Raw genomic sequence first — 24,582 nt, 5'->3', positions numbered from 1 at the left:
TGCCTGCAACAGTGTTGAGAACCACTGCAGCTACCACCATATTCCAGCCTGAATGCCTTTCAGTGGTCATTTAGTTGATTTTTCTACTTTAATGTTAAAGTTCTGAAAGTACATTAGGTTTTACAGAATGAAAGGTGCCATAGAAAATAAAGGTTTTTATTTGTTTATGCACTATGATGTCTTGAGAATATTTTCAAGTGAAACAGAGGCTTGAAAAAGGTGCATTTTATTGCCACTATGCCTATAAAATAACTTTATTTGAGATTAATAACATTACTCCCTGCTAACATTCCCTCAAAGGGATGCAGAACCATCTCTGGTTAACCTCTGAACTATGCCGTGGAGAACAGAATCACTTTTCCATAAACCACATTATCCAGAATCGGCCTGTCAAGCTTTGGGAATGAGAAGAATGCCATCCACCTCAGTTATTACTGGACTTGTTTGCCTTTCTTTGCTTCTTTTTTCCTCCCCCCTTCCAGGACTCCTGGCGCAGGTCGTGGAGCCAGTTTAGAATAGTGGTTCGTTTGACAAACAAGCGTAGACAATTGCCAGCACAGCATCTGAAGCGATAAGCTCTTTTATTTTGACAGCTTGTGTGTCATTTATGTGGAGCTGAAGTGTTTGTGCTCTGAACACTGGAAATATTTACTTTAGCGCAGTGCCTGTTTTTTGGGAAGGCGCGTTTCCCGTCGGCTGGGGTACGCGCGCTCCCGGGCGGGTTCCCAGCGCTCCGCTGCCCTCTCGTGGCACAACCAGCCGTGTCCAGGGAAATCCGCAGGCCCGTGCTGGAGCCGAGCGCCATGCCCCGCTCTCCAGGTGCCGAGGCAGCGGCGGGCACCGGCGGAAGGGGGCGGGCCAGAACCACAGAGCCCATCAGGCTGGAGAAGTCCTCTGGGATCATCGAGCCCAGCCGGTGACCGAATATCACCCTGTCAGCTAGACCACGGCATCAAGTGCCACATCCAGTCTTACCACGAACACCTGTAGGACAGTCACTCCACCTGCTCCCTTGGCAGCCCATTCCAACCCGAACGGCGGGCTCGGACCGCTTCTCCGGCCATGCCCGGCCTGTGCCCGACGCCTGCCAGGAGCCAAGATGGCCGCGCGCGAGCCCTGGGGCGGAGCGGGCGGCCTCGCGAGAACGGCTCCACCTCTCGCGAGGCTTGGGGAACGCGCGGTTTTTGTTCTCGCGAGGCGGGCGGTGAGGCGGCGCGCGCGGGAGCGGTGCAATGCCCGCCCGCGACTCGGGCAGCGGCGATAGCGGTGAGGGGCGGCCGTGAGTGACCGTGGGCGACAGTGAGTGACCGTGAGCGACAGTGAGTGACCGTGAGCGACCGTGCGCTCGTTGCAGAACCGCTGAGAGCCGACATGGGGGAACAGGCAGAGGCGGCGGTGATCACGCCGGCCATGCTGGAGGAAGAAGAGCAGCTGGAGGCGGCGGGGCTGGAGCAGGAGCGGCAGATGCTGGAGAAGGTGAGGGGCGGCGGGCGGCAGGGTCCCCGCGGGCGGCGGGGTTTGTCGGCGTGCCTGGGTGCCCGTGCCCGGCAGCTCCTTCAGCTTCAAAACAAACAAACGTGAGGAAGGCCGTGCTGTGGTGTATAAGCACCTTTTGATCATCCACCGGGGGCCTTCATTTTTCTCTTTTGTTTTTAAAGGCTAGCGGTGGACTCTTGCCCTTAGGGAGAAGCCTGCTGCATTTTATACTCATTGAAATTTGCAGTGAGAAGATTACATATTTGCTTTTGTCGTTTTGAGCTTAAAAATATGAGGTATAATGCCTATAAAGTGAGGTGATTTGAAAAAGGATAGTAAGTTCACATTTTTTTTTTACTTTCTGGTTTTGTTTCTCAAAGTGTACATAATACTTTTTTCCCTCCTTGGTTAAAAAACTTCACCATCCAAACGGCCTGAGTGGAGTTCTGCAGATCCTTTCTAGAAATAAGCCTGGTTATGTGTTTCTTTCAGTAGCAGGTATAGTTTATGCAGAAGTGATGAAGTAGTTTAGCCGAGAAAGCCCAGCTAACAAGGATGGGGTTTATGCCAGTCCCTGTCTTGGTCTGCACTCCTGCTCTTCCCTGCACACAGGTGCTGGAGCTGCCTTGACCTGGCTTTGCTGCCAGGAGAAGCCTACATGTGATCGACCTGGGAGGCGATGTTTGGTTTGCCTGTGCTGCAGGAAATAAAGACTGCTTCGGGGAAGTGGTGCCTCCCCACCGCAAGTGATGTAATGATTACTATGCTTCATTTCCCTCTTGCTGAGAATGTTTTCAAACGCTGATTTTAAGCCCTGGTTGATACTAACCAGTCTGTTATGGAGTGAGAACATGAGAAGCTTGATGCTTCTAGACCTAACATGATAATTTGTATTGTGTTTCAGAAGTAAGGAAATACAAGCTTGAAAGAACTGTTCTCTTAAATGCCTCCTCGGGGAATTGTGTTCTAAGGAATCACAGAATGGTTTGGGTTGGAAGGGACCTTAAAGATCTCTTTCAAGGAGCTAATGCTATTATTCGGTATGATAGAGAAATTAGGTGAGGGGATTTTTCCTCTTAAGAATTGACACATTATTCTAAGGGCCTGGATCTAATTTTGATTGCTCTTTTTCCTTTTTCTGAGACAAGTTAGAATTTATAAAGATATGTTTTGATGATGCATTATTTTGTGATACTGTAGTTAGAAAGGAATATCGATTCTCCTGGAAGACTCATAATATTCTTTGTTGCAAACAGTAAGTGATGATGTAGCCTGTTGGAACTTCAGGTATTCCTTGATTAGACTAGGAACTAAAAATTTGAAAGTAATACTTCTGGAAGGTGAGGAGGAAACCCTTGTAGAGCAAATTTTCTCATTGCACAGGAACTATTGAGAAAAAGACTTAAAATTTTAATTTCTTCCACAATGACCACTTCTGTAACGATGCTGTAATGCGGGGTTTTTTTTTTGTATTCTCCATTTCTTGAGAACCACAGGACTTAACCTGTAGCAAGGATATAGCTCCATTGTCCTGTGTGCTTTATCACCTTTTCCCTGGGCAATCGGGGGCCAGTCAGACCAAGGGGATTTACTCCTGTAGTTACCACAGGCTGACTGGGGGCAGCTTCTGTGTTTCTCATGCTTGTCACTTCGGCAAACCCTCTGCCAGGTGATTTGTACAACAGTTCAGCAGAGGAGTTTCCAGTTCTTTTTGAGGGCTAACGGTGAAATAACACTGTGCAAAAATGTGTGTATGTAGGATGGTGACAAAGAGTGACAAGTTTTCGACCTTTTCAGTCAAAAAGGGGGAAAAACCCACTGTCATAAGGCTTGAAGGCTTGAGTCAAAAGGCTTTGTGAGATGTCATTAGAGTTAAGTGCTGTTCATTTTTGAGTTTTCTTTTTTGTGCTTGAAATTTTTGAAGTTGGTCGAGGAAACAGTCTTTCGGTTTGACCTAATAAGAATGCTGTGGTCATGCCAATAAAAAGTGAACAATAGCAATTTGTTGAAAAAGTAGGTTAGTTTTAATTGTATTCTCTCTTGGTATTGCCATCAAGAGTTGATCTTTCTGAGCTCAGCTACTTGTCATCTGAAGGTAAAAACCTTTAGTGGAGAGAGCAGAAGCAAAGAAAATCACTAGAATGCAATCTCCTCCCCTAGAGAAATTGTGGGGACAGATCTTCTCTTAAAGAAAAACACAATTGCTGCCTGATTGGAATTACTTGGAGAAAATCAAGTGGACATTCTTCACCTTTTCAGTGTCTCATAGTTTGTCCCATGATTCAGGAAATATCCCATTTCCCTGCCTATCAGTGTATTCAGTTTCAGAAGAGTCCCTTGTTTTTCTGTGTTGGCATGCTCTTCCCCCTGTGTTTCTTCTGAAGGCAGTGACATAGATAAGCATCTTGTAAAGCTCTGCAGCTTGTCTCTGGGTTTCTCTTGGAGATGCTAATTGAAAACTTTTCACTTTATAACTACTGTAGATAGGTGGGGGGGGTCGGTCCCTTCCACGTATGAGCAATAAGACAAGAGGAAACGTCCTCAGGCTGAGCAAGGGGAAATTTAGATGGGACATTGTTGGAAAATTGTCTTCACTGAAGGGTGATCAAGCACTGATACACTGCCTGGGGAAGCAGCGCTGGGGCAGCAGCACTCAAAGTAGAGATGCCGCACTTCTGAGGCATCCTTAGTTCAGTGGTAACTTGGCAGTGCTGGTTAATGCTTGGACTCGATGATCTTGGGTCTTTTCCAAATGAAATGATTCTGTGACTTGTTTGGTTTCTCGGTTTTGCAGGCAGTGTTAGATGAATGCAGAAGGGTGCATGGTTTTTACTTTTTGGAGGTGTTTTGATTCAAGTTTTAAAGAGTAATTTGCAAACTTCTGAATGCACAACCCTGGCTAATTCAGCAGCAGTTACTTTGAAAAGCATGTGTGGATTTTGTAAGCAAAGTGAGCAGAAAAGCAAAGTGTTTTCATATGGGGAATCGACTTGAGCTCTCTAAAACTGTGATACTTTTGTAGCTGTCTGTATATCTTGTTCTTCATGAGGAAATAAGTTGGTGTAATTGTACATGAAGGGATATAATAATAGTAGGGAAGCTGTGCTGAAATTTGCCGGGTAGGGTTTTTTCCCCCCTCACAGATTTTGCTGACTACAAAAAACAGATTTCATTTTGCTCTAAATCTATGAATTGGAGTTGAGGCACCTTTTAGCCCTTGAATGCCATGTGCTGCTATACTGGAGGTGTGTATGGTGCATATGCTGGTAAATGCAGCCTTCAGTTACTTTGATCTTACAGCACTTTATATCTATGTATGTGTCCATACAGTCACAAACCACAGATGTATGATGGCTGGAAGGAAAAGGGTGTGTGTGTGAGGCACTTCAGAGTTAATGATTTTAACACAAGGAACGGGTTCTTCAGTATATTCACAATTGTATCTATAAATGCTTGACATCTCTCTTTGTTGGCCAGGCTCGCACTTCTTGGGACAGGGAATCAAGTGAAATGCGCTATAAGAGGCTTCAACATTTGCTTGAGAAAAGCAACATCTATTCCAAATTCTTACTAACCAAAATGGAACAGCAGCAGCTAGAGGTAGGTGGATTCTTAAGGTGCTGTCTGTTTGGGGTTTTTTTTCCATCCAGCTGTTCGAAGTAAAATTGCATTAGCAATATTAAAATCTACTGGAATCTACTGCACAGGAATTACATGATACTTTACATAGTGTTCAGAATTTATTCTGTAAATTAAAAGATAGACATAGAAGAACATGAGTTATAATTTAAAATCACAGTGTAAAGGTGGCACTGATGCCTTTACAGTTCTTTTGGCCTGAGTGCAAAGAAAGCAGAGTAAGTATTTCAAATAAGAACTGAAGTTTAAGGGAACTAGAAAACATGGAGGGACGATAGGAGGTGCAAAGAGCTGACAAGTAGGAAGTTGAGTAGCCTGCTTGTATTATTAACTGAAAGCTGTGGATGAAATGTACCTTCAGTACGTCCAAGATGCTTAGGCCTCCCTCAAACGAATCAGTAAATTACAGTGATCTGAGGCCATGCTGTTCCCAATCAAGAGCTTCCATAAAACAGTGCTGCCTGTCTTTTTTTTTAATCCATGGGCTGCTGAGTTCATGCCTAGCTTTGTCTTGGCTTTCTTAACTGTACCTTTATGGGTAAGCTTGCAAGATTTTGGAGAGAGGGAAAAGATTAAGAAAAATAACATTTTCCATAAAGGGACACTGATATACTGCAGGAACCTCCCCTCCAGAATGCTTGTCAAGTTGAACTATCAGTTTGATTCGTGCTTATTGTATTGCTAGAATGCGTATTTCAGTACTAAATCTTGCTCCATCTGATAAATACCATGGTCTTTTTCTTCAGGATCCTTTTGCTTCCAGCAAGTAAAAATAGTAGATGGAATGAAAATTTTAAGTTCTTCAAGACATTAAAGCATTTCTTTGTTAAAGGCATTCTAGGCTGCTTAGATTGCTGTCTGTTCTGCAATGGATATGTAGTATGTAGAAGTTGAATAAGTTGAAAACTTACTGAAGTAGATGTAAACTTCAAGAGTTTGCAATTGGGAATATTTTCGTTCAGATCTTTCTAAATTACTGTATTTAAGTGTTTAAAGTATTTACTAACAAGCAATTTAGAGCAGTGGCACTTTCTTGTCCAAATTTTGCTTTGTTTTAAACTACGTCAGAATAAACTTTGTGGGGTTGCAAAAACAAAGTCTATAGAGTACATGGAACTCAGTATTAGCAATGTAACCTATCACTTCTGTAGTGGATTGTACTACTATTGTGGGTGTTATGGAAAGGTAAGAATTACATGTGTGGTTTTTATTTTGTTTAGGAACAGAGGAGGAAAGAGAAGTTAGAAAGAAAAAGAGAGATGATGTTAAAATCTGCCAAGGTAAGATTAAGTAGCTACTTTATGCAATTTTCTAAATAGAAGTTGGAGAAATTGCAATGTTAGTTTTGATCAAGGTAAGTAAAATAAGTAAGTTTGATTGTCCCATATTTGACTTGCAGGATCTATCTAATACACGATATTTATTTTAACTGTAGTAAGACTGTTTGAAAGTGCTTAAAAATTGTATAGCATGACAGTCATTTTAGGGATGTTTTTGACTAGTTTTATTAGAGAAAATGGTTTCAATTTGTCTTGAGGAGTTTTTTTGTTATAGCAATGATTGCTTTGTTCAGCCAAAATACTGAATAAGTAACAAGAAAAAATAAGCAGGAATATTTTTTTGCTGTGTTCTTGAAAACTGTTTAATAGTAGAAATGTTTCAAGAAACTTTCAAAGGTAATGGTTGCAGTCTGATTACATCTTTTTATCTGTGTCATGATAGTTAGAGATGCATAAGATGATGGACCTGTTCCTATGGTTTTTTCCTAGGGTCAAAACCCAGTTGATGGCAAAGAAGAGAAATCAGGTAATGTATTAGGCTTTGCCTTTTTTCAGTACTGGTGGATTTGATTCCCTTAATGTTTGATGCATTGTATAAACTCAAATATTATCTTATAGGTGCAAAAAAGAAGAGAGGAAGAGAAGATGGGACATACAACATATCAGAAATTATGTCCAAAGAGGTATGACTTAACTATAAATAAGTTGTCCGGATTTTTGTAGCACGGCTTTTAATGGGTGAGTCAGTTTCTGTGACATCGATGTTTCAGAGCACTCCATTCTCATACATTGCTACCAGATATTATCAGCCATCAATAGTCTGTCCGTGTGCAAAGATCTATGTAACAAGATCCATGTCACAGCTGTAGAGGCTGGATATTTTGTTTTTCCAAGTCTTTAGGGGAGGCAAGCTGTGGAGAGTCTACGTTGCCAATTGAATTTTCAGCTACCCTTTCTAATTGAAATGTATTACCTGGTGTGTGGTCTTGTTTTAGAGTCACTTGTATGATTAATGATATTGTATGGAAAGCTTTTTAAAGTATATCCAGATTGCAAGATGAATGAAGAGATTACATGAAATACAAATGACAGTAGTCTTTGAAAAGAGCATAAGCATGTTTGTTTTTTTTTTCCCCGTTTGTTTCCAGGAAATATTATCAGTGGCAAAAAAAAGTAAAGTGGAAAATCAGGTATGTTGACATATGTTATTGTAGTTTAAGAGGGCTAAGCTTTTTATCCTTTGTAGCGTATCTCTAAACTTTACCTGTAAATAAATACCTTTGCTAGTTATTGAAGTCCTGAATTAAAGTTTTAGAAAGGTGGTATAAATGAATGCACTTAAATACTTATTTCAGAAATCCAAGGTAAAAACTTCTAATTTATTTTTTAAAAACTGAGTTTGAAGGTATTTATACTTTATAGATTTCTAGTAGCTCCAGAAATAAAGGAAATAGGAATTTATTTAAAATATTTATGTTGGTGTTTAAGACCTTAAGACAGTAATTTTTAAGCAGTCAAGCGTGGATATAACAGGTGAGGTCTCTTTTTGCTTCTGTAGTTCAAGAGCTGCATGCACAGTGTGTATTGCTTCCTAACATTAGAGCAGCTTACAGAAAGGAAAACTCTTCTGCTTACAGAAGGGAAATAGCTGCATTGAATGCCAGCCTCTGTGAGGAAGGTTTTAAGTCTGTTTAATGGATAGAAAATTATAAGCCAAATAGCTTTAGTAGCTGTCACTGCCCTTGAATTCTAAAGGGGAAAAGGATCTATAAAGTCTACTCTTGAGCTGACAGTTAACTCAGAAGAAGTCTTTGTGTCAGTGACTGAATTACTTCACTGCACATTAAGGCTGGTGTAAATTGGGAAGAAGTATGTCTTGGCAAGCTTTGATGTGCATTCAACTTATCACATGTTCCTTGACCTTCCTTCTGCAGGATGAAAGCTCTGCTGACAACCTGCATCCAGAAGACCTGCAGAAAAATGGAGACTCAAACAGTGTCATCAAGGACAGATTGTGTCAAGCTGTACGACACAGTGCCAAGCAGTTTCTTGATCCTGTGCGAAAATTTAATGGACAACCAGTGCCTTTTCAGCAGCCAAAGATTTTTACTGGTGGTGTAATGAGGTGGTACCAAGTGGAAGGCATGGAGTGGCTAAGGGTATGGATACAATTGAATTTGATCAGAATTGCTACTGGTTGGAAACAGGCGTGGAGAGGAAGAGATATTAGAGATCTCTGATTGTAGTTGGTACAGGGAAGGTGAAGAGGAGAGAGTTAGTTATGATCTTTCACGGTACAAGAATCTGCTGTTATGAAAAGTTACCTAACAGCAAATAAAATGTTTCAGTGTAGGAAGGATATTGGTGTTTCTAAGCCTTTAGACTTTCTGGCTGGTGTTCTCCATCTTCCCTTTTTCTATCTATTTTCTTGTTCAGCTCAACCTCTCCTTACAAAGAAGTTTGTGAAAGGAGAAGGACTGTACATCCTATGGAGGGACAGTCTTATTTTTCTCTCTGGAATACCTAGCCCAAAGGTATTCAAACACCTGTTACCTTTGCAGGCTTGACAGATAAGTTTTCAGATAAGTTTTTATTCTCTGTATCTTGGAGTCTTAACTAGTAATATTAACACAGTGTGTTAAAAATGTTGTCTTTAGCCTCTGAAAAAACTATAGGAACTTGCCATCAAAATTACCCTCATACATTTTTAACTTTACCTGTTTCAGCATACAAACCAAATTTAAAAATTAATAACAGTCAAAATAATTTTAATTCTGCTACTGATCTCATAGATTTTTTTCTTTCTGTTTTTCCTCCCTACAAGCATACATTGTTTCAACATGCTTAGATTCACCCCTTAAATGAGTGCCGCTAAACTTGGTCACTCACTTCCTCTTACTGCAAAGTGCCTAGTGAAGACAGACCTCTTCTGGAGGGAAAACCAACTTACTTAGTTGGGCCCTCAGTTATAAAAACCTTTTTATGTATCTTTATTGAATAGTAGAGAGTGGCTAAAGAGCACTTCTTTCTCTTCTTTTGTGAGAGGTTGCTCTGTTATTTGTCAGAGTAGGCAATGTCTGGCCAAAGAACTTTGGCTGGAGCAGGTGCTGTGTTGGCCAAGAAGTGCACCCTTTTCTTGTGGTGAGGTAGCTACAGGAGCTCCGTCCCTACAGAAGCTCCTTGAATAGATACCACTGAAATGTCAGCACAGTCATTTGGTCTTTTGGAGAGCAGAGCTGAGTGAAGTTTTGGAGCTGGGATGAGTAAAACCTTGGGTAATGTAAGCTGTACTTGCAGATGAAGTGCCTTCTGATGCAACACTAAAGTTACTAAAGTAACATACTTTTCTTTGATACTGTTCTGTTTTTTGTGCCCTAGTCAGGCACTTTTCCTAGCTTAGTTGACTAGGAATGCATACATCTGTTGGAAATATCTGGCATTTACAAGGTGCTTGTATTTATTTTTATCACAGAGACAATCATCTTCATCTATAATACAATATGGGCCTAGTAGAGGGTGTCCACAGGTGTAACATTCCTAAAGATCTTTGTTTTTCCAAATGTATGTTGATCATTTTGCTTTTTTTTTTTTTTTTGCATGTGCAGATGCTTTGGGAAAATGGTATTAATGGCATATTAGCTGATGAAATGGGGCTGGGGAAGACAATCCAGTGTATTGCAACAATAGCACTGATGGTGGAGCGAGGGGTCCCTGGCCCATTCTTAGTATGTGGTCCTTTGTCTACTCTTCCAAATTGGATGTCTGAATTCAAGAGATTTACTCCAGAGGTAAAAGAAATGAAGGCTTTTCTTCTTCTTTCTTAGGTTTAAAAGCACAAATTGTTTAATTTCTATTCTAGTTCTTTGCCTTGAAACTTTCTCTATATAGAACACCATTTTAATTGTAGTTGTTTATGGTTACTACAGACTGTGCCATGACTTGCTATGTATTTACAGCCTTCTTGTAAGAGATCTCAGTATTTTTACTGCCTTCCCATTGGCTTAAAATGGGCATTGTAGTCCTGACTTGTAACCTCTTTTTTACAGATTCCGCTAATGCTCTATCACGGAGCTCAGCAGGAGCGCCGTAAACTGGTTCGTAAAATTCACACAAGACAAGGATCACTGCAAATCTATCCTGTGGTTGTTACTTCCTTTGAAATAGCAATGCGAGACAGAAATGCCCTCCAGGTATCCAAGTTCTCTTAGCCCTAGGACTGTGTTGTGCCTCTGTTCTGTTAGCAGTGCTTTTGAAACACGGTAAAAAACCCACATGCTGCCTGTACAGTACATTTCATACTGTAGCATGTATATTGGCATTCACTTCTGTTTCCTTGGTAGTAGTAGCTCTGCAATCCAATGCTTAAGTTCTTCAAACAGAACATTATTCTAAAAGCAGATAGTTATAGCATACCTGCTCTTTTTGTTACCTTTCTGTAGATGATGGTTAAGGATGTTTAGAGTAAAAACTGTACTTAGTGTATAAATATTGTGTTTATCATCACAGTGATTGTTTCAACAAGATGAGCTTCTTGTAGTTCTGTTTTAACCATCTGAGTTTTCTAAAAGGCAGTCACCATGAAGCAGATGTGTGACATGAACTGTTTGGTGTCAGCTCTATTAGTCTGGCAAAGTGAAAAAGAATAAATAGAACCTTTGTGACAGGCAGTATCAAACAGTCTGATTAGTGTTTCTTAATTAATCTGACACGTGTTTTGATGGAATAAAGCTGAAATACCTTTTATTTTTGTAGAGCTGCTACTGGAAATACCTGATAGTAGATGAAGGTCACAGGATTAAAAATATGAACTGCCGCCTTATCAGAGAATTGAAACGATTTAACGCAGACAATAAACTCCTGTTGACTGGCACTCCCCTGCAAAACAATTTGGCAGAGCTTTGGTCATTGCTTAACTTCCTGTTGCCAGATGTGTTTGATGATTTGAAAAGGTAGGTTGCAATCTGATGATGGAAAGCTATTTCTCTTTGTTCTGTTTGAGTACTGTTATGACTCTTTAATAATGAAACTTATCAGTTTGTGAAGAGCTGTTTTATGGTATGGTTGTAATTCAGTATGATTAAATGATGGCAAAGGCTTTGAAATGGGTCTTGCCCCACACTTGGTTTCAGAAAAGATAGAATTAATTGTGGTCTCCCTGGATACTGGAAGCTCAGCTGTGAGCTGACATAAACATTTGTGCTGAGAGATGTTTGTTTATCACAAATGTTTGCTGCTGCTTTGAGATTCTCAAAGGTGCTGGATGAAGCTGTGTGAGGCTGGCAGGCACAGGACCCACAAATCCTTTTCTGCAGCAGTAGGGTGTCAGGTGGAAGAGCATTGCCAAAATAGTGTTTAGACTAATTTTTGGAAAAAGCTATAGCCTAGATGGATTATAATAGATGGTAATAAATACTCCAATTAATTCAAGTGTTTTTACAAATCACATAAGACCTCAAGCTTCTGAATTGACAGGTATATTTGAGAAATTCCTCCCATACACCTTCTATTCATGATGGATGTGAATGCTTTATGTTTTTTTTAATCACAGGATAAGAGAATAGATACTAAAATAATGAAGAATAATAGCTATGAAGTAAGCTATTTTTTTCCTTGCTTTGTTTTATAGCTTTGAATCCTGGTTTGATATTACCAGCATTACAGAAACTGCTGAAGATATTATTGCTAAAGAAAGGGAGCAAAACATCTTGCATATGCTGCATCAGGTTTTCATTTATCCTTCATTTTGTGTTTTTGTGATATAGTTGTAACACTGACAAGCCATGTCATGAAGTGTGTCAAAATCTTGTTTGTGAAGCTGAATTCTGGTCTGGGGTTTTTATTGTGTAACTTCTGGACTTTCTTAGACTTGTGGGGTGTTTTTTTTCAATTTTTGCAGCTCTTACGAATGCTATAGGAATGATACATCTCTTTGGTAGCCACTCAGTTTTATTCTTGAAACTGAATTGAGTTTAGTCAAACTTAATTGTAGTTACCGACTTCCATTCACTAAGAGTGAATGGAACACAATCCATTTTTTTTGTTTTTATTTATTTTTTTTTTATTTTGTTAAAAGATAACTTTGAGGGAACATATGTAACTTTTAGGTGTTGAGCAGAATACCTTTTGACAAACCAGTTATACAATATGGCTGTCTCCAAATTTACACTTAAAGCTCTTTTTTTAAAGTGTGTGGAAGTAAATGCTTACAGAGCTATCATTTTTCTATTATAAGCTGCTGGTGAGGGATCCAAACTGTATCTTTTATGTATAATTGTTGATGACTATTTATTTTGGTTAAAAGTTTGAGCATTTGCAGAAAAACTTGATTTAAGAAATATAACAAACAAAATTAGCGGTTTTGTAATAAGATTACTTTCAGTACTGGCATTTGTAAGAAAGGTCTGTAAGGCAGTTACTACTTCACCCCTACTAAGTGCTTCAGAATTTTTAAAATGTCTTGAAACAACACATCCATGGACATCTTAGTACCAGCATGTGCATGAAAATATTGAGTAGGCATGCATATTAAAAAATTAAATATATGCAAATTGATTCTTGCTTTAAATTGGCAAAATAGCATTTCATCAGTAGGCCTGCTGTGTTGTTGTCTTGTTTTGTTTTTTTTTAAGCTAGCTGTGTTGACAGTTTTGAGTAATTGTAGCATCTGCTCACCATTTCAGATTCTGACACCTTTCTTACTGAGAAGGTTGAAATCAGATGTTGCTCTGGAGGTTCCTCCTAAACGAGAAGTTGTGGTGTATGCACCGCTGGCAAAGAAGCAGGAAACTTTCTATACTGCCATTGTCAATCGCACCATTAGGAAACTGCTCGGAAATAATGAGGTATCTACTGATACGGATGTTCAAAATGTGCTTGATTTTAATAGTTTGTATGCAAAACCATATTGGTACTACTTCATCACTATTGTAACTAAACCTGCTTTTATTCTTAAGTATTTAGTCTGATCTATTTGTTATCTATTTCAGTGGCAATTACGGTGATAGGCCTGTGGCACAGAATTAAAACAATATAAGTGTAAATATATTCTTGATTACTGGTAGCTTGGGAGGGAAAGAACTATTTTCATAGAGTTGACAGTTTCAGCTTAGAATTGGTAAGGTATGAATGTAGCTTTTTAAAATCAAGCAGAAACTTTGGAAAGCTACTGTTGCAGACCTTTATAATTTGGCTGCATATTCTACATAGCCAAAATTTAAGTTGCTGAGTCTAAATAAGTGTTGCATGATGCACATCACTGAGGCCTCTTTTCAGTTTTGAGAATGCTTGGATCATCACAGGCCTTGGATTCTGAAGCTGGCTGCTGTTGATGGCGATGTTCTCATTTCCCACAGGAAGAAGTAGTTGAGTTGAGCTCTACAGGCCGACCAAAACGCCGTAGTCGGAAAGTGGTTGATTATTGTGAAGAACATAATGGTTCACCTGATGACTTGGAAAAATTAATCAGCAAAATGCAAGAGGAAGTAGAAAAAGAGAGGTGCCTGTCTTGAAAATTTTTTTGTTGTTGTTGTACTGTCTGTCTCCCACTTAGTTTGCTTCCAGAGTTTTGCTTACTGAAATTGATCTGAAAGAAAGGCATTTAGTTATTCTAAATATCCTTGTAGCTTTATGGTTTCTTTCTTTGATTTTACCTGGTATTCACTGAGCCTTGATAGCAAGGATCATTGTACCATCACTCACTGGCTCATTTGAGTTGCAGTCAACTTCAGGATACTATTGTGGATTAATCTCAGGCAGCAGCCAAGCACCACTCAGCTGATTGTTCACAGTTCCGTCAGTGGGGCTGGGGAGAGAATCAGAAGGGGTAAAAGCTGGAAAACTTGTGATTTGAGATAAAGACAGTTTAATAGGGAAGGCAAAAGCTGCACATTCAAGCAAAGCAAAACAAGGAATTAATTGACTGCTTCCCATGGGCAGGCAGGTGTTCAGCCATCCTCAGGAGAGAAGGGCCCCATCATGCATAACAGTTGCTTGGAAAGAAACACCAGCACTTCAAATGTCCTCTACTTTTTCTTTCTGTTGGTGGCCCTAAATTGGTTAAAAATCCCTTGGGCATAAGGAAAATCTTCAGGTTGAAAGGTGCTTATTTTGCTAGATTTTTATTCTAGTCCAGTGTAGCCTGTGAGAAAAGATAATTAAATCTATGTTTGTGTTAGATTTATGGTATGCATAGATCCCTTACGTTGGAGACAATACTTACATGAAGAAGACTAAATAGCGGTATTCATTGTGATTCCTGCAATGTGGCCAAATTGGGATAGGCAGAGAGCTGATTCTGGAACATCTTAGATATTGGCTCCCCAGGAAATCTGACTGTGGTCTGGTGAGGGCTTGCTTCTGTTCCCTTTTCTGCTGGGTGACTTGCACAAGTCAAATTCTGTTTCTAATTACTATTGACTGCTCTTTTATATTTTTAATCAGTAATGGCAAACAGTTATGCCTTCGTTGCCAAGTGTGGCACTCTAAGAAGTTTTGTCTGGTAATAGCTTTACAAACTATAAGGGATTTTGAGGACGTCACAGCATGTGATGCCATTGCTTGATTTTGTTGTAGGGTTTTTTTTTCCTCAAGTATTTGTAACATAATAAGGGCACACTTTCAGTTCTAATAAGATGTTGTATCTTTTTAAGGCCAGTGGTAGAAGTCAGCATGCCCATGGATTCGGAGGTGAACCTTAAACTGCAGAATATTATGATGTTATTGAGGAAGTGTTGTAATCACCCCTATCTTATTGAGTATCCTTTGGATCCTGCGACTCAACAATTCAAGGTACACATTTTAAAAGCATTAGATAATTTATCCCAGGCATTAAAAAGCAATAAACTGGCACCTGATGGCAGTAAAGAATGACCTTTTCAATGTATTTGGCATATGCCTCCTATTGAATTCCACCAGCATACTGAATCATTATTTGAAGCTTTCTGCAGCAGCAGTTGCAGGGACCTGTTCAGCTGCTGTGCCCATTAAGTCTTTGCACAGTGGTGCTGTGGTGTTCTTCATTGTGACAGTGCTCTTCTGCTGGTTGAGATTTACTCATTCAAAGAGTCACTGGCTTCCATTGACTCCAGGTGCTTTCGAGGCTGCCTCAAGGTCTCCTCACCAGGGTTATTTTTCAAAACAAATGCTAACCTTGGTGAACTGTTCATGAAGTAAATTGTACACACTGCAGGAGGTGCAGTGGTAACATTTAAGTGTGCATCATTGAAGAACTGAACCAAGTACAACAGAGTTGTCTGCTCAGAGAATACAGCATCCTTCATCAAAAGGGAAAAAAAATCAAAGTTCTATCACAAAGACCAGCTGGCAGTTTAATCTACACAAAGCAGATGGAAATATAGGGAAGTATGAAATAATTTGAATTAAAAGAATCCTGAAGAACTGGAAGTTGCTTGTACATTCTAAATGTAGATGTAGGTATATGTAGTCATGTTTCCTATTTGGTGAGTGATAATAGCACCTCCTGTACTCCAGAGTGTGTTGTTGAAGTGTATCAGTGTAAGGGCACTGCATAAAAAGCAGATTCCCCAGTCAGGGAGGATTCCCCAGTGAGGGAAAATTAGTGTGTAGAAAATGGAGACTGTTTGACAGCTGACACCACGCACAGGAGTTAGTACTTGCTCAGGAAAATGTATTCATAATTACCACGGTGGCTGCTGTTTGTTTCAGACCTTAGAAGTTTCTATATCCCTGCCCTTAACAAGAATTAGATTTAACAAGCTCTCTTGAAGAGGGGTTTATGGCAGGCAGCAGTGTGAAAACTTGCTGTGAATTTTTACCACTTGGCTGATGTTTAGTAACTTGTTCAGCGGTACCTCTCAGTGTCCAGTAGGTGGAAGCCTTTTGCCTTAATTGCAAGCTGGGAAAGAAATAGCAACACTATTCCATGAGGAAAAATTAACAACATTAGGGTTTCTCCTTCCAGAAATGGGGTGAAAGCTAATTAGTTTTAAGAAATAATTATTTGGGCATATGAAATGGTGGGGTTCAATTTAGTTTCATTATGATTTAAGTGATTTAGTGTTGTTTGCTAAAATTAACAGTTGTTTGCTAAAATCAACATTACTTCCAATATTATGGCTTTTAGTTAAGAAAATGGTGCACACTTGTTTCAATGAGATTTCAGACAGCTTTTGTTGATGCTTCTGAGTTGGGGAAGCCATTGGTCTCCTTCCCTCCTAATATATGATCCCCTCTTGTCTGTTCCAAGGTTGATGAAGATCTAGTAAAGAATTCAGGCAAGTTTCTACTCTTGGACCGAATGCTTCCAGAACTTAAAAAGAGAGGACATAAGGTAAAGCTGAAGATTATTGGAGGGATGAAATACAGTCATCTTCTTACAAACAAAAAATGTCATTAAGGAATCTTTCTGGTTTTGTAGGTCTTGTTGTTCTCACAAATGACTATGATGCTTGACATTTTGATGGATTACTGTTACCTGAGAGACTTCAAATTCAGTCGATTGGATGGCTCTATGTCTTACTCGGAGAGAGAAGAAAATGTAAGTACATGAACATGCCCCGTGAGCACATTAGCAAATTCTGCTTTTGCTGTGACATTGGGATATGATTTTGCACAGCACTTTGCCTTTAATAGGCAAAACAACTCTGCTGAAAATTGTCTTCTGCCTTAGCATCTGCAGCTCAGAAATACTGAAGCAGTAAAATGTGCTGCTAAACATTACCTTGAGGTATACCTAAAATGCAGTGCTTCTTAACACCTCTGACAGCTAATGTTGTATTTTCTGTGTTCGTCTTTTTGAACAGGTCTCTCAAAATAAAGCATTAGCCATGTTACGTTTGGTCCATTTACTTTTTTTAATAGATGAAATCTCTTCCAGATGAACCAATTTAATACTGACCCTGAAGTCTTCCTGTTCTTAGTGAGCACAAGAGCTGGAGGCCTGGGCATTAACTTAACTACAGCAGACACAGTTATCATCTATGACAGTGACTGGGTATGTTGACAGATTGTTAACCTAGTGATATGTGTCAAAAATGCTTTCTCTTGCTGGTTATGATAATAATTTATGAACCCATTGTGGTATAGACCATTTCTATAACTTTAGCGAGGTGTTACATGAAGGTAATAGTACCATGTACAGACATTTTGTTTGTGAAATAATACAGCCTCATTTGAAAAGTCCTGGGTTACTGAATGCAACATTAGAGTTAGTTTCTGAGTTTGCCCCTGAGTTACCAAAAGCAGGTTTTTCTGTGTTGTCAATACATTTCCTTATTTTTATTACTTAAATTTGAGTGTAGCTGGACCTTTTATGACTTCCCTGTTTACAACAGCTGCCATATTAGTAGCAGCTCCATGAATTTCCTCTGTGACTTGCCATGTGTTTTAGCTAGCTAGGATTCTGCTGCTCCTGTAAGTCCGGAGGCTGGGCAGGAGAGCTATGGAAGGAAAGGACTGAGGACCTCTGCATCTTCACTTTATTTTAGTAGACAGTGCTGTTGTTTTCAACTTCAGCTAAAAACTTTTAGAATACTTCTTCTTGTCCTCCAACAAAGAAACTCAACTACAACTGAAATTATCATCTAAATCTGTCATATTAATAACCATGTCTATCTGTAGAAAACTGCAGCACGTGTTGCAGAAACAGTCCAGGCTGGTTGGGTTTCTCTACCTGTGCAGCTATAGCAGCAGAGCTTGTCATGGATAAGCTTAAGAGTCAAGAGAGGTAGAGTTCTGCTATACCATGTCCCTTCTGCTTCTGCACTGACACTGAGCTCCCCATGAAAAATGCTGCATGTGATATGTCCTTTAAAAAAAGGATAATGGCATAACTAAATTGTTACTGCTTTATTTCTTTATCTGCTCAGAACCCCCAGTCAGACTTGCAGGCCCAAGACAGGTGTCACAGAATTGGTCAGACAAAGCCAGTAGTTGTTTATCGTCTTGTGACAGCAAATACTATTGACCAGAAGATTGTGGAGAGAGCTGCTGCCAAGAGGAAGCTGGAGAAGCTGATTATCCATAAAAGTTAGTGTCTTTCTCTTAGGACTTCATGTCAACATGTGTTGCTTCTTTAAATCTCAAGCTGTAACAAATTTCAGTATCCTGTTTGCCTCTGTCCAGTGTTTTATAACCACAGAAATCCAGTCCTGTTTGAGCAACTGGCCAGAACAATAGTCCTTGGATTTATGAACAGAATAATGGTGATTTTTGTGATGTTCTTGATTATATGGCTTGTCATACTCAAAAGCCTTTAGAATGTGATTGCTTTGAAGTGTCCCTTTTGGGGGATGAGTTTTTCTTGTACAGATAGGATTCCTATAGGAATCCTGCTTTGCTTCTGTAGCTTATTCTGTTTGTGACAATTGGACTATAGCTCTTTATATATAGCAATTTCCAAACATTAAGCTCAATTGAAGAATTGCAATTCTTATAACTTGGCTTCTGAGCAATAACTAGTTCTATATTAAACTTCAGAGGTTAAAATCTTCTCATCATTCTTGTATTCTCATATTGAGGGGATAAAAGCCTTTTCATGAGGCCATAAAGGGGCAAAAAGGCCACACCTCTGTCTACTGCACAGCCAAGCCTAAGATGTGGTTTGCCTCTGATTCTGGATTATGTTAGCTAGTCTTTGATAATTACTTAATCCTAGCATTAGCCTTTTTCTTTGTAAACCTTTTGCACTTCTGTCTTGGTGTGACTGCCTGGGCTGTCTCTTTATAGGCATGTTATTGACCAGTATACTTTCTTGGTTTGATTTGGTTTTCTTTATAATGATTTGATAATGGTTCAAACGGCAGTTAAAACCTAAGCAGCAAGATGAGCACCGAATGGGCTCTAATAGACGACTGCCGTGTACTAGGGCAGCACTGGAGACTGGGACTACTTGTACTGGAAGGAAGCTAAGTGTCAATGCCTTCAGTTTTGCAGTAAGTTCAATATTTATCTTGGCATCAATTGGTGTATCACACGTAGATCTTGTTGCTTAGGTAGGGGTGTCACTTCAGGAACCTTTGGATTCATGGTGTAAATGTAAAGGTAATGTTATGGATCCTGTTATTGTGAATATCTAAAAAATGTTGGGACTTTGGAGAAGTAAGTGAGGAAGGAATATCACAGAACTAACCATGTAGGGTATATACAGTACAAATACTGGAACTTAAGAACTGGAACTTCTTACAGTGATTTTTTTGTTTGTTTTTGGCTTTCCATCTTGTGCTTCTGTTACATTGAAGGAAGTTGCTTAGGAAACTATATTTTTCTCATATCACTGTTATGGCAACTTGAGACCTGCACAGCACTAATTTAATACCCTATGGTTTGTGAAACTCTGGAAAATAAAAGGGAGAGACAACATCACTAATGAAATGCATTAAAGGAGGACTTGGAGCATGTGTGTCACTGCTGTAGATGTTAATGGGGGAGAGAATCATACAGACTGCTCTGGACCATGAATCTGATTTGCACTTCACAGATAAACTCAGAGTTCTTGAAGGGAGATGGGAAAAGATGTAGGGAGGATTTCTGAAACCAAGATACAGGAAGGAAGAACAGTGTGATGAAAGGAATCAGTGAAGACACATTAATAAAATAGGTACATATGTTGATAAAAATTGAGGAAACTTGGCACAGAACAGCCAGTCTTGCCAGTCTCCTTGGAACGTGTAAGACCGAGCTTGACTTGATCCATGCTGAGCTTTGGTTAGGTAATGATCTTGTGTAATGTTTTTTACAGTTGGACTGACATCCAGATTTGCTGTAAATAGGTGCTAGCATAGTCTCAAAAAAGCAGCTTGAGTCAGGGGTATTATTTTGTCATGTCTGTCTGTTTCATTAAATTGAGGCTGCTCTCTCTTCAAACCACATCTTTCACATATTTCCTGTCTCGTGGTTAATACTGCTTACTTTGTTTTAACCAGCTTACAATACAAAGGGAACAAAAAAAACTTCAGCATCCACCATCTAACTTTATTTACAATCTTTTTCCTGTAAGTAGAACTAACGGCTTTTCTGCTCTGTGTGTGCATGTGGGCATGTTGGTGTTTTAGTTCTTCATACTACATATATATCTACATACATACACATTATAGAAAGGCCTGCATGCAAACCTTCAATGTACCTCTGAGTTTGTCTCCATTAGTGTAAGGTGTGTTTATCTGAGGGCTAAAACAATGAAACCTAGCATTAGTTTTGATATTCAACAGTAATTTGTTCCAGTCTCTGTGTGCTTTCTTAAAATTTATTCTTTCTACAGATCAGTTTAAAGGTGGCAAATCTGGCCTAGCACAGTCAAAAAGCTGCCTGGACCCTCAGGAATTAATAGAATTACTGAAATCCAGAGACTATGAGAGGTATGCAGATTTCGTGTTTTCTTAGACCACGAGTTTGTAACTTGTAACTTGCATGCAGCTATCAAGGGCTCTCTTGTCTTATGAAGTGGCATGTGGATCTTCATAGAGGAAAGAATGTCCTAGGGATTCTGCTACACGGGAAAACTGACTTCTATGCAATATTGCTTCTATGCAAAATACGCTTTTTTCTGTATTGAGAGATTATTTCTTCTTCAACAGGGAGGTTAAAGGATCTAAAGAAAAAGTAATCAGTGATAAAGATCTAGAATTACTTTTGGATAGAAGTGATCTTATTGGTAAGTCTGAGTTCTTATGTTTTCTTTATTCTGTTCAACAGTAAATTCATATTTTGTAAGAGTCTTTATATGTAGAAAGCTGCCATAACTTCATTTCTGTACAGCTGTGTTGTCCATTTGACAAAGGACCCTTTGGTCCCTTTGTTGACATTTTCAATATGGTTTGCTGGAGAAGAAATAACAGACAAAAGTATTCCAGAAAACCACATTCAGGCATGCTGTGCCCTGAGCATACTGTGAATGACAAGCATAGATTAGGAGGTGTTCTGCACAGCACCTTCAAGGAGAGTTCCTGTAATTGATCAAAATAGAAATTATTCTCAAAAAAAATGTATTCCAGCAAACTTATGACAGTACCAATGTAAGTTTTTAATTCAAAATACAGTTAACCTAACATTGTCTAACATTTTTGGGGAAAGAAGTCAAGTCTAATATTTGGAGGGAAGAAATTAAGCTTTTCAGAGTTCCCATGGCTTGTCAGTGGATCAGCTGTTATACCAACCAAACCACAACTCTTTTTTGAGGTTGTCTGCAAATTCTAGTGCTTGATCTGGCCAAGATTCTATTAAAAACCCTTAACTTTCCTGAGAGGAAAAATTCTTGTCCAGTTCATAGATCTAGAATGCTTTTGTATGATTAGTAGATTCAGTATGCCTTGTTTCCCTCAGCATCTTTAGCAGAACAAGACTCCAAGCATAGGTACAGAAAAAAACCCCAGTCATTACAGAATTTAGAACTAAATTTTTTTGCCTTAAATAAGTATGTTGTGTGTAGTTTGTGTAAAATGAATTTGCCTTAGGAAACTTTGGCTATAATTTAGATAATTTAGGAAAAATAAGGTATTGTTGTGTAAAACTGCTTAATGGACTGATAATATACATAATACACATAATATATGTATAGAAAATTGTTCTTAATGAATGAGTAATCAGGTCTGTATCTTTACAAGTTCAGACTGTGAAACAATCTGATTTCTCTTTCCAAGTTGAAGGAGGTGCTATTTATCTTGTGTTATTAGTGTGTAACGTATTTATTGTAGTAGCTTTCTTTCTTATTTGCTATGCTAACCAAAATTATAATAAGGTTGTCAAAATAATAATACAAAATATTAGTCTGGCATCATATACTGAATATATGCTATAGCAAACTGCACTTAGTGCTTTAGAAAGTGAAATGCCAGCTCCCACCCTGGTAGGCCATAATTATTAAATTTATATAAATATAATACTTTTTCATTAGCTTAATATTCACTGGAAGGGCAACAAAGTGGTTGCAATTGCCAGGAAAACAAGTTTGCAAATCTTTGAATTTTTGGAAAGAATATTACTTACTGTTACCTTTTGTTCCTCCTGGTAATGTCACTAAATAGGTTTTCTGGGTATTTTTATCAGGAAAATGAGACTAGTTCAGGCAACTTTTAAAATGGCTTTTATCCATTCACATTTAGCCAGAGATGTTGGATTTTTTTTTCTAAAAGCATACAGCTGAAAAATATTTTCAAACACAAACTTCTAGTAGCCAGCTGTTGATGAAGGAGCAAAATGGTTTTATCAACTTGTTCTCCAGTGCTGCAAAATGGTTTTGTCAGTTTGTTTTCCAAATATGTTTTCTACTACACCTGTTATTGTTGACCTTTGATTTGTTTTAATCTTAGATCAAATGAAGACCTCTGAAAAAATGAAAAAGGAAAAAATGGGTGTCTTCAAAGTCCTAGAAGAGTCATCAGAGTCCAATGCAGAGTGCGTGTTTTAATATGCAAATGTGGCCTCTAAGCAGTCTTTCAGATCTTCCAGAGATGTCACTGGTCCTTGATGCTGACTTTCCTTAAGGCCTTGTTCAAATCCCTTGTGTTCTTCCAGTGAATTTTAACCTGTTCTAGAGCATAATGCAGGTGATAGTTGTAGCTTTAGTAGGCTTTCATAAAGAAGTAAGAAAACGAGCATGTTTCACATTTGCAGCTAGTTCTTGTGCTCAGTGGTATAAACTGGCAAATTTGTTAAAAAAAATCTTCCTGTGGAAGTCCTAAGCCCCTGTTTTTTGGTTGTTTTTTAAAATGTGTCAATTACAGTTTTATTTGGAAGAGAGAGACGTGCGTCTTTGCTAAAGCCATTTGTGTAGCTGCTGTTTTTAACTTCTGCAAATTATTTTGGTTAAATAAATATCTGGTTTGTTCTAAAAGTGTGGATTTTGGCTTCTTAAACAAGCGAAGCTTATCTTGTGTCCTTTAATTCACACTTTTGCTACTCCATTTAGCTCATTAGCCAATGTCATACATTTAAAGAAAAACACCCCCACACAAACCAAACAAAAAAACCCCAGAAACCAAAAAGTAATGAGCCCAAAAAAGCCTAAATCTTTCTGGTGCAGACATTACTTCTGTATTGATTGCTGGTCAGCCTGTGCAGCTGAGTTGCCCATTTGAAGCATGTGCAGGGAGCTACAAAGTTGTTGAAGAGTCTGGAGCAGAAGTCTTAGGAGCGACTTAGGGTGTTTAGTCTGGAGAAGGGAGACCTTATGAAAGGAGCTTGTAAGGAGGTGTTGGTCCCTTCCCCAAGTAACAAGCAATAGGACAAGAGGAAATAGCCTCAGGTTGCACTAGGAAAGTTTGAGATTGTATATTAGGAATTTTCTTCACTAAAAAAGTGAAGCACTGGAATGGGCTGCCTAGGGAAGCAATGGAGTTGCCGTAGCTGGAAGTATTTAAAAGATGTGGATGTGGCACTTGGGGACACGATTTAGTGGTGGATCCAGCAGTGCCATCCTGATGGTTGGACTCTGTCTCAAAAGTCTTTCCCAATGAAATGATTTTATGATTTTAAATTGAAAACCCTTGCTGACACCTAACTCTTACAGGTTAAATATACATGCAATATCCTTTACCTCTTGACTGCCCTTCTCTTCCCAGACAGTACTCCTTGGCATTCACAGACCCACACGGACATTCTGCACTTTCCTCTTCCAGAACACTTACTTACCTTCACTACCCTTCTCTGGACACACTCCAGCACCTCAGTGTCGTTCTTGTAGCATGGGGCCCAGAACTGGATGACTCAGCAGCTTTTAAACTTTCAGCTCTGGTTTGTGAAAATGTCTTTTAGGTGTTATTTAAAAGCTGCAGTCATGGAATTGCAGCTGGAGCTGTCACAGTTGCAGTTGTGCTCATTAACATGGCATAGATAACACAGATGAAAAAAAACCTACCAACTCAGACTTCAGAAACCTGTTTTCATTCACTTTATGATCATTATTATTCTATTGGCCTGATAAAGAAAAGGGAATCTTTCAATAGCTAGAGATGTTTATACTTACCGCTGAGGGAACAGATAAATCTGTTAATGAGTAAGCTGGCTTTGACCTTTGTCTGGTGAAAGCCCTGTCTTGCTGGTAATTGCTGAAGACAAGAGTTCAATTTTTCTGTTCGGTTACTTATTAGCCTGAGTAATGCAGTCCAGCATGTGCTGTCTCCACATGTTACATTCACACACTGTGCTAGTCTCCTTCATGCCTCCTTTAATTCCAGTGAAGAGCTACATGATTTAAGAAAAAATGATTGTGCAG

The 24,582-nt window shown here is 39.1% G+C and overlaps 1 protein-coding gene across 1 annotated transcript; it reads left to right on the top strand.

Moving 5' to 3' along the window:
• The first annotated feature begins 1,209 nt into the window (after positions 1–1,209).
• Positions 1,210–23,202, top strand: HELLS (helicase, lymphoid specific). Its single transcript, XM_014879881.2, has 22 exons — positions 1,210–1,266; positions 1,355–1,476; positions 4,954–5,076; positions 6,336–6,395; positions 6,885–6,921; positions 7,014–7,078; positions 7,544–7,585; positions 8,330–8,554; positions 10,001–10,183; positions 10,442–10,585; positions 11,148–11,344; positions 12,022–12,118; positions 13,076–13,237; positions 13,748–13,890; positions 15,044–15,182; positions 16,621–16,704; positions 16,792–16,911; positions 17,251–17,367; positions 18,242–18,401; positions 20,632–20,728; positions 20,948–21,024; positions 22,679–23,202. Exons 1-22 carry the CDS (start codon positions 1,233–1,235, stop codon positions 22,774–22,776), a joined length of 2,526 nt encoding a protein of 841 aa, XP_014735367.2. The 5' UTR covers positions 1,210–1,232; the 3' UTR covers positions 22,777–23,202.
• Positions 23,203–24,582: the final 1,380 nt, after the last annotated feature.

The sequence above is a fragment of the Sturnus vulgaris genome, chromosome 8 (assembly GCF_052056855.1).
Source record: "Sturnus vulgaris isolate bStuVul1 chromosome 8, bStuVul1.hap1, whole genome shotgun sequence".
NCBI lineage: Eukaryota > Metazoa > Chordata > Aves > Passeriformes > Sturnidae > Sturnus > Sturnus vulgaris.
This window is presented reverse-complemented; position numbering and strand designations above follow the sequence as displayed.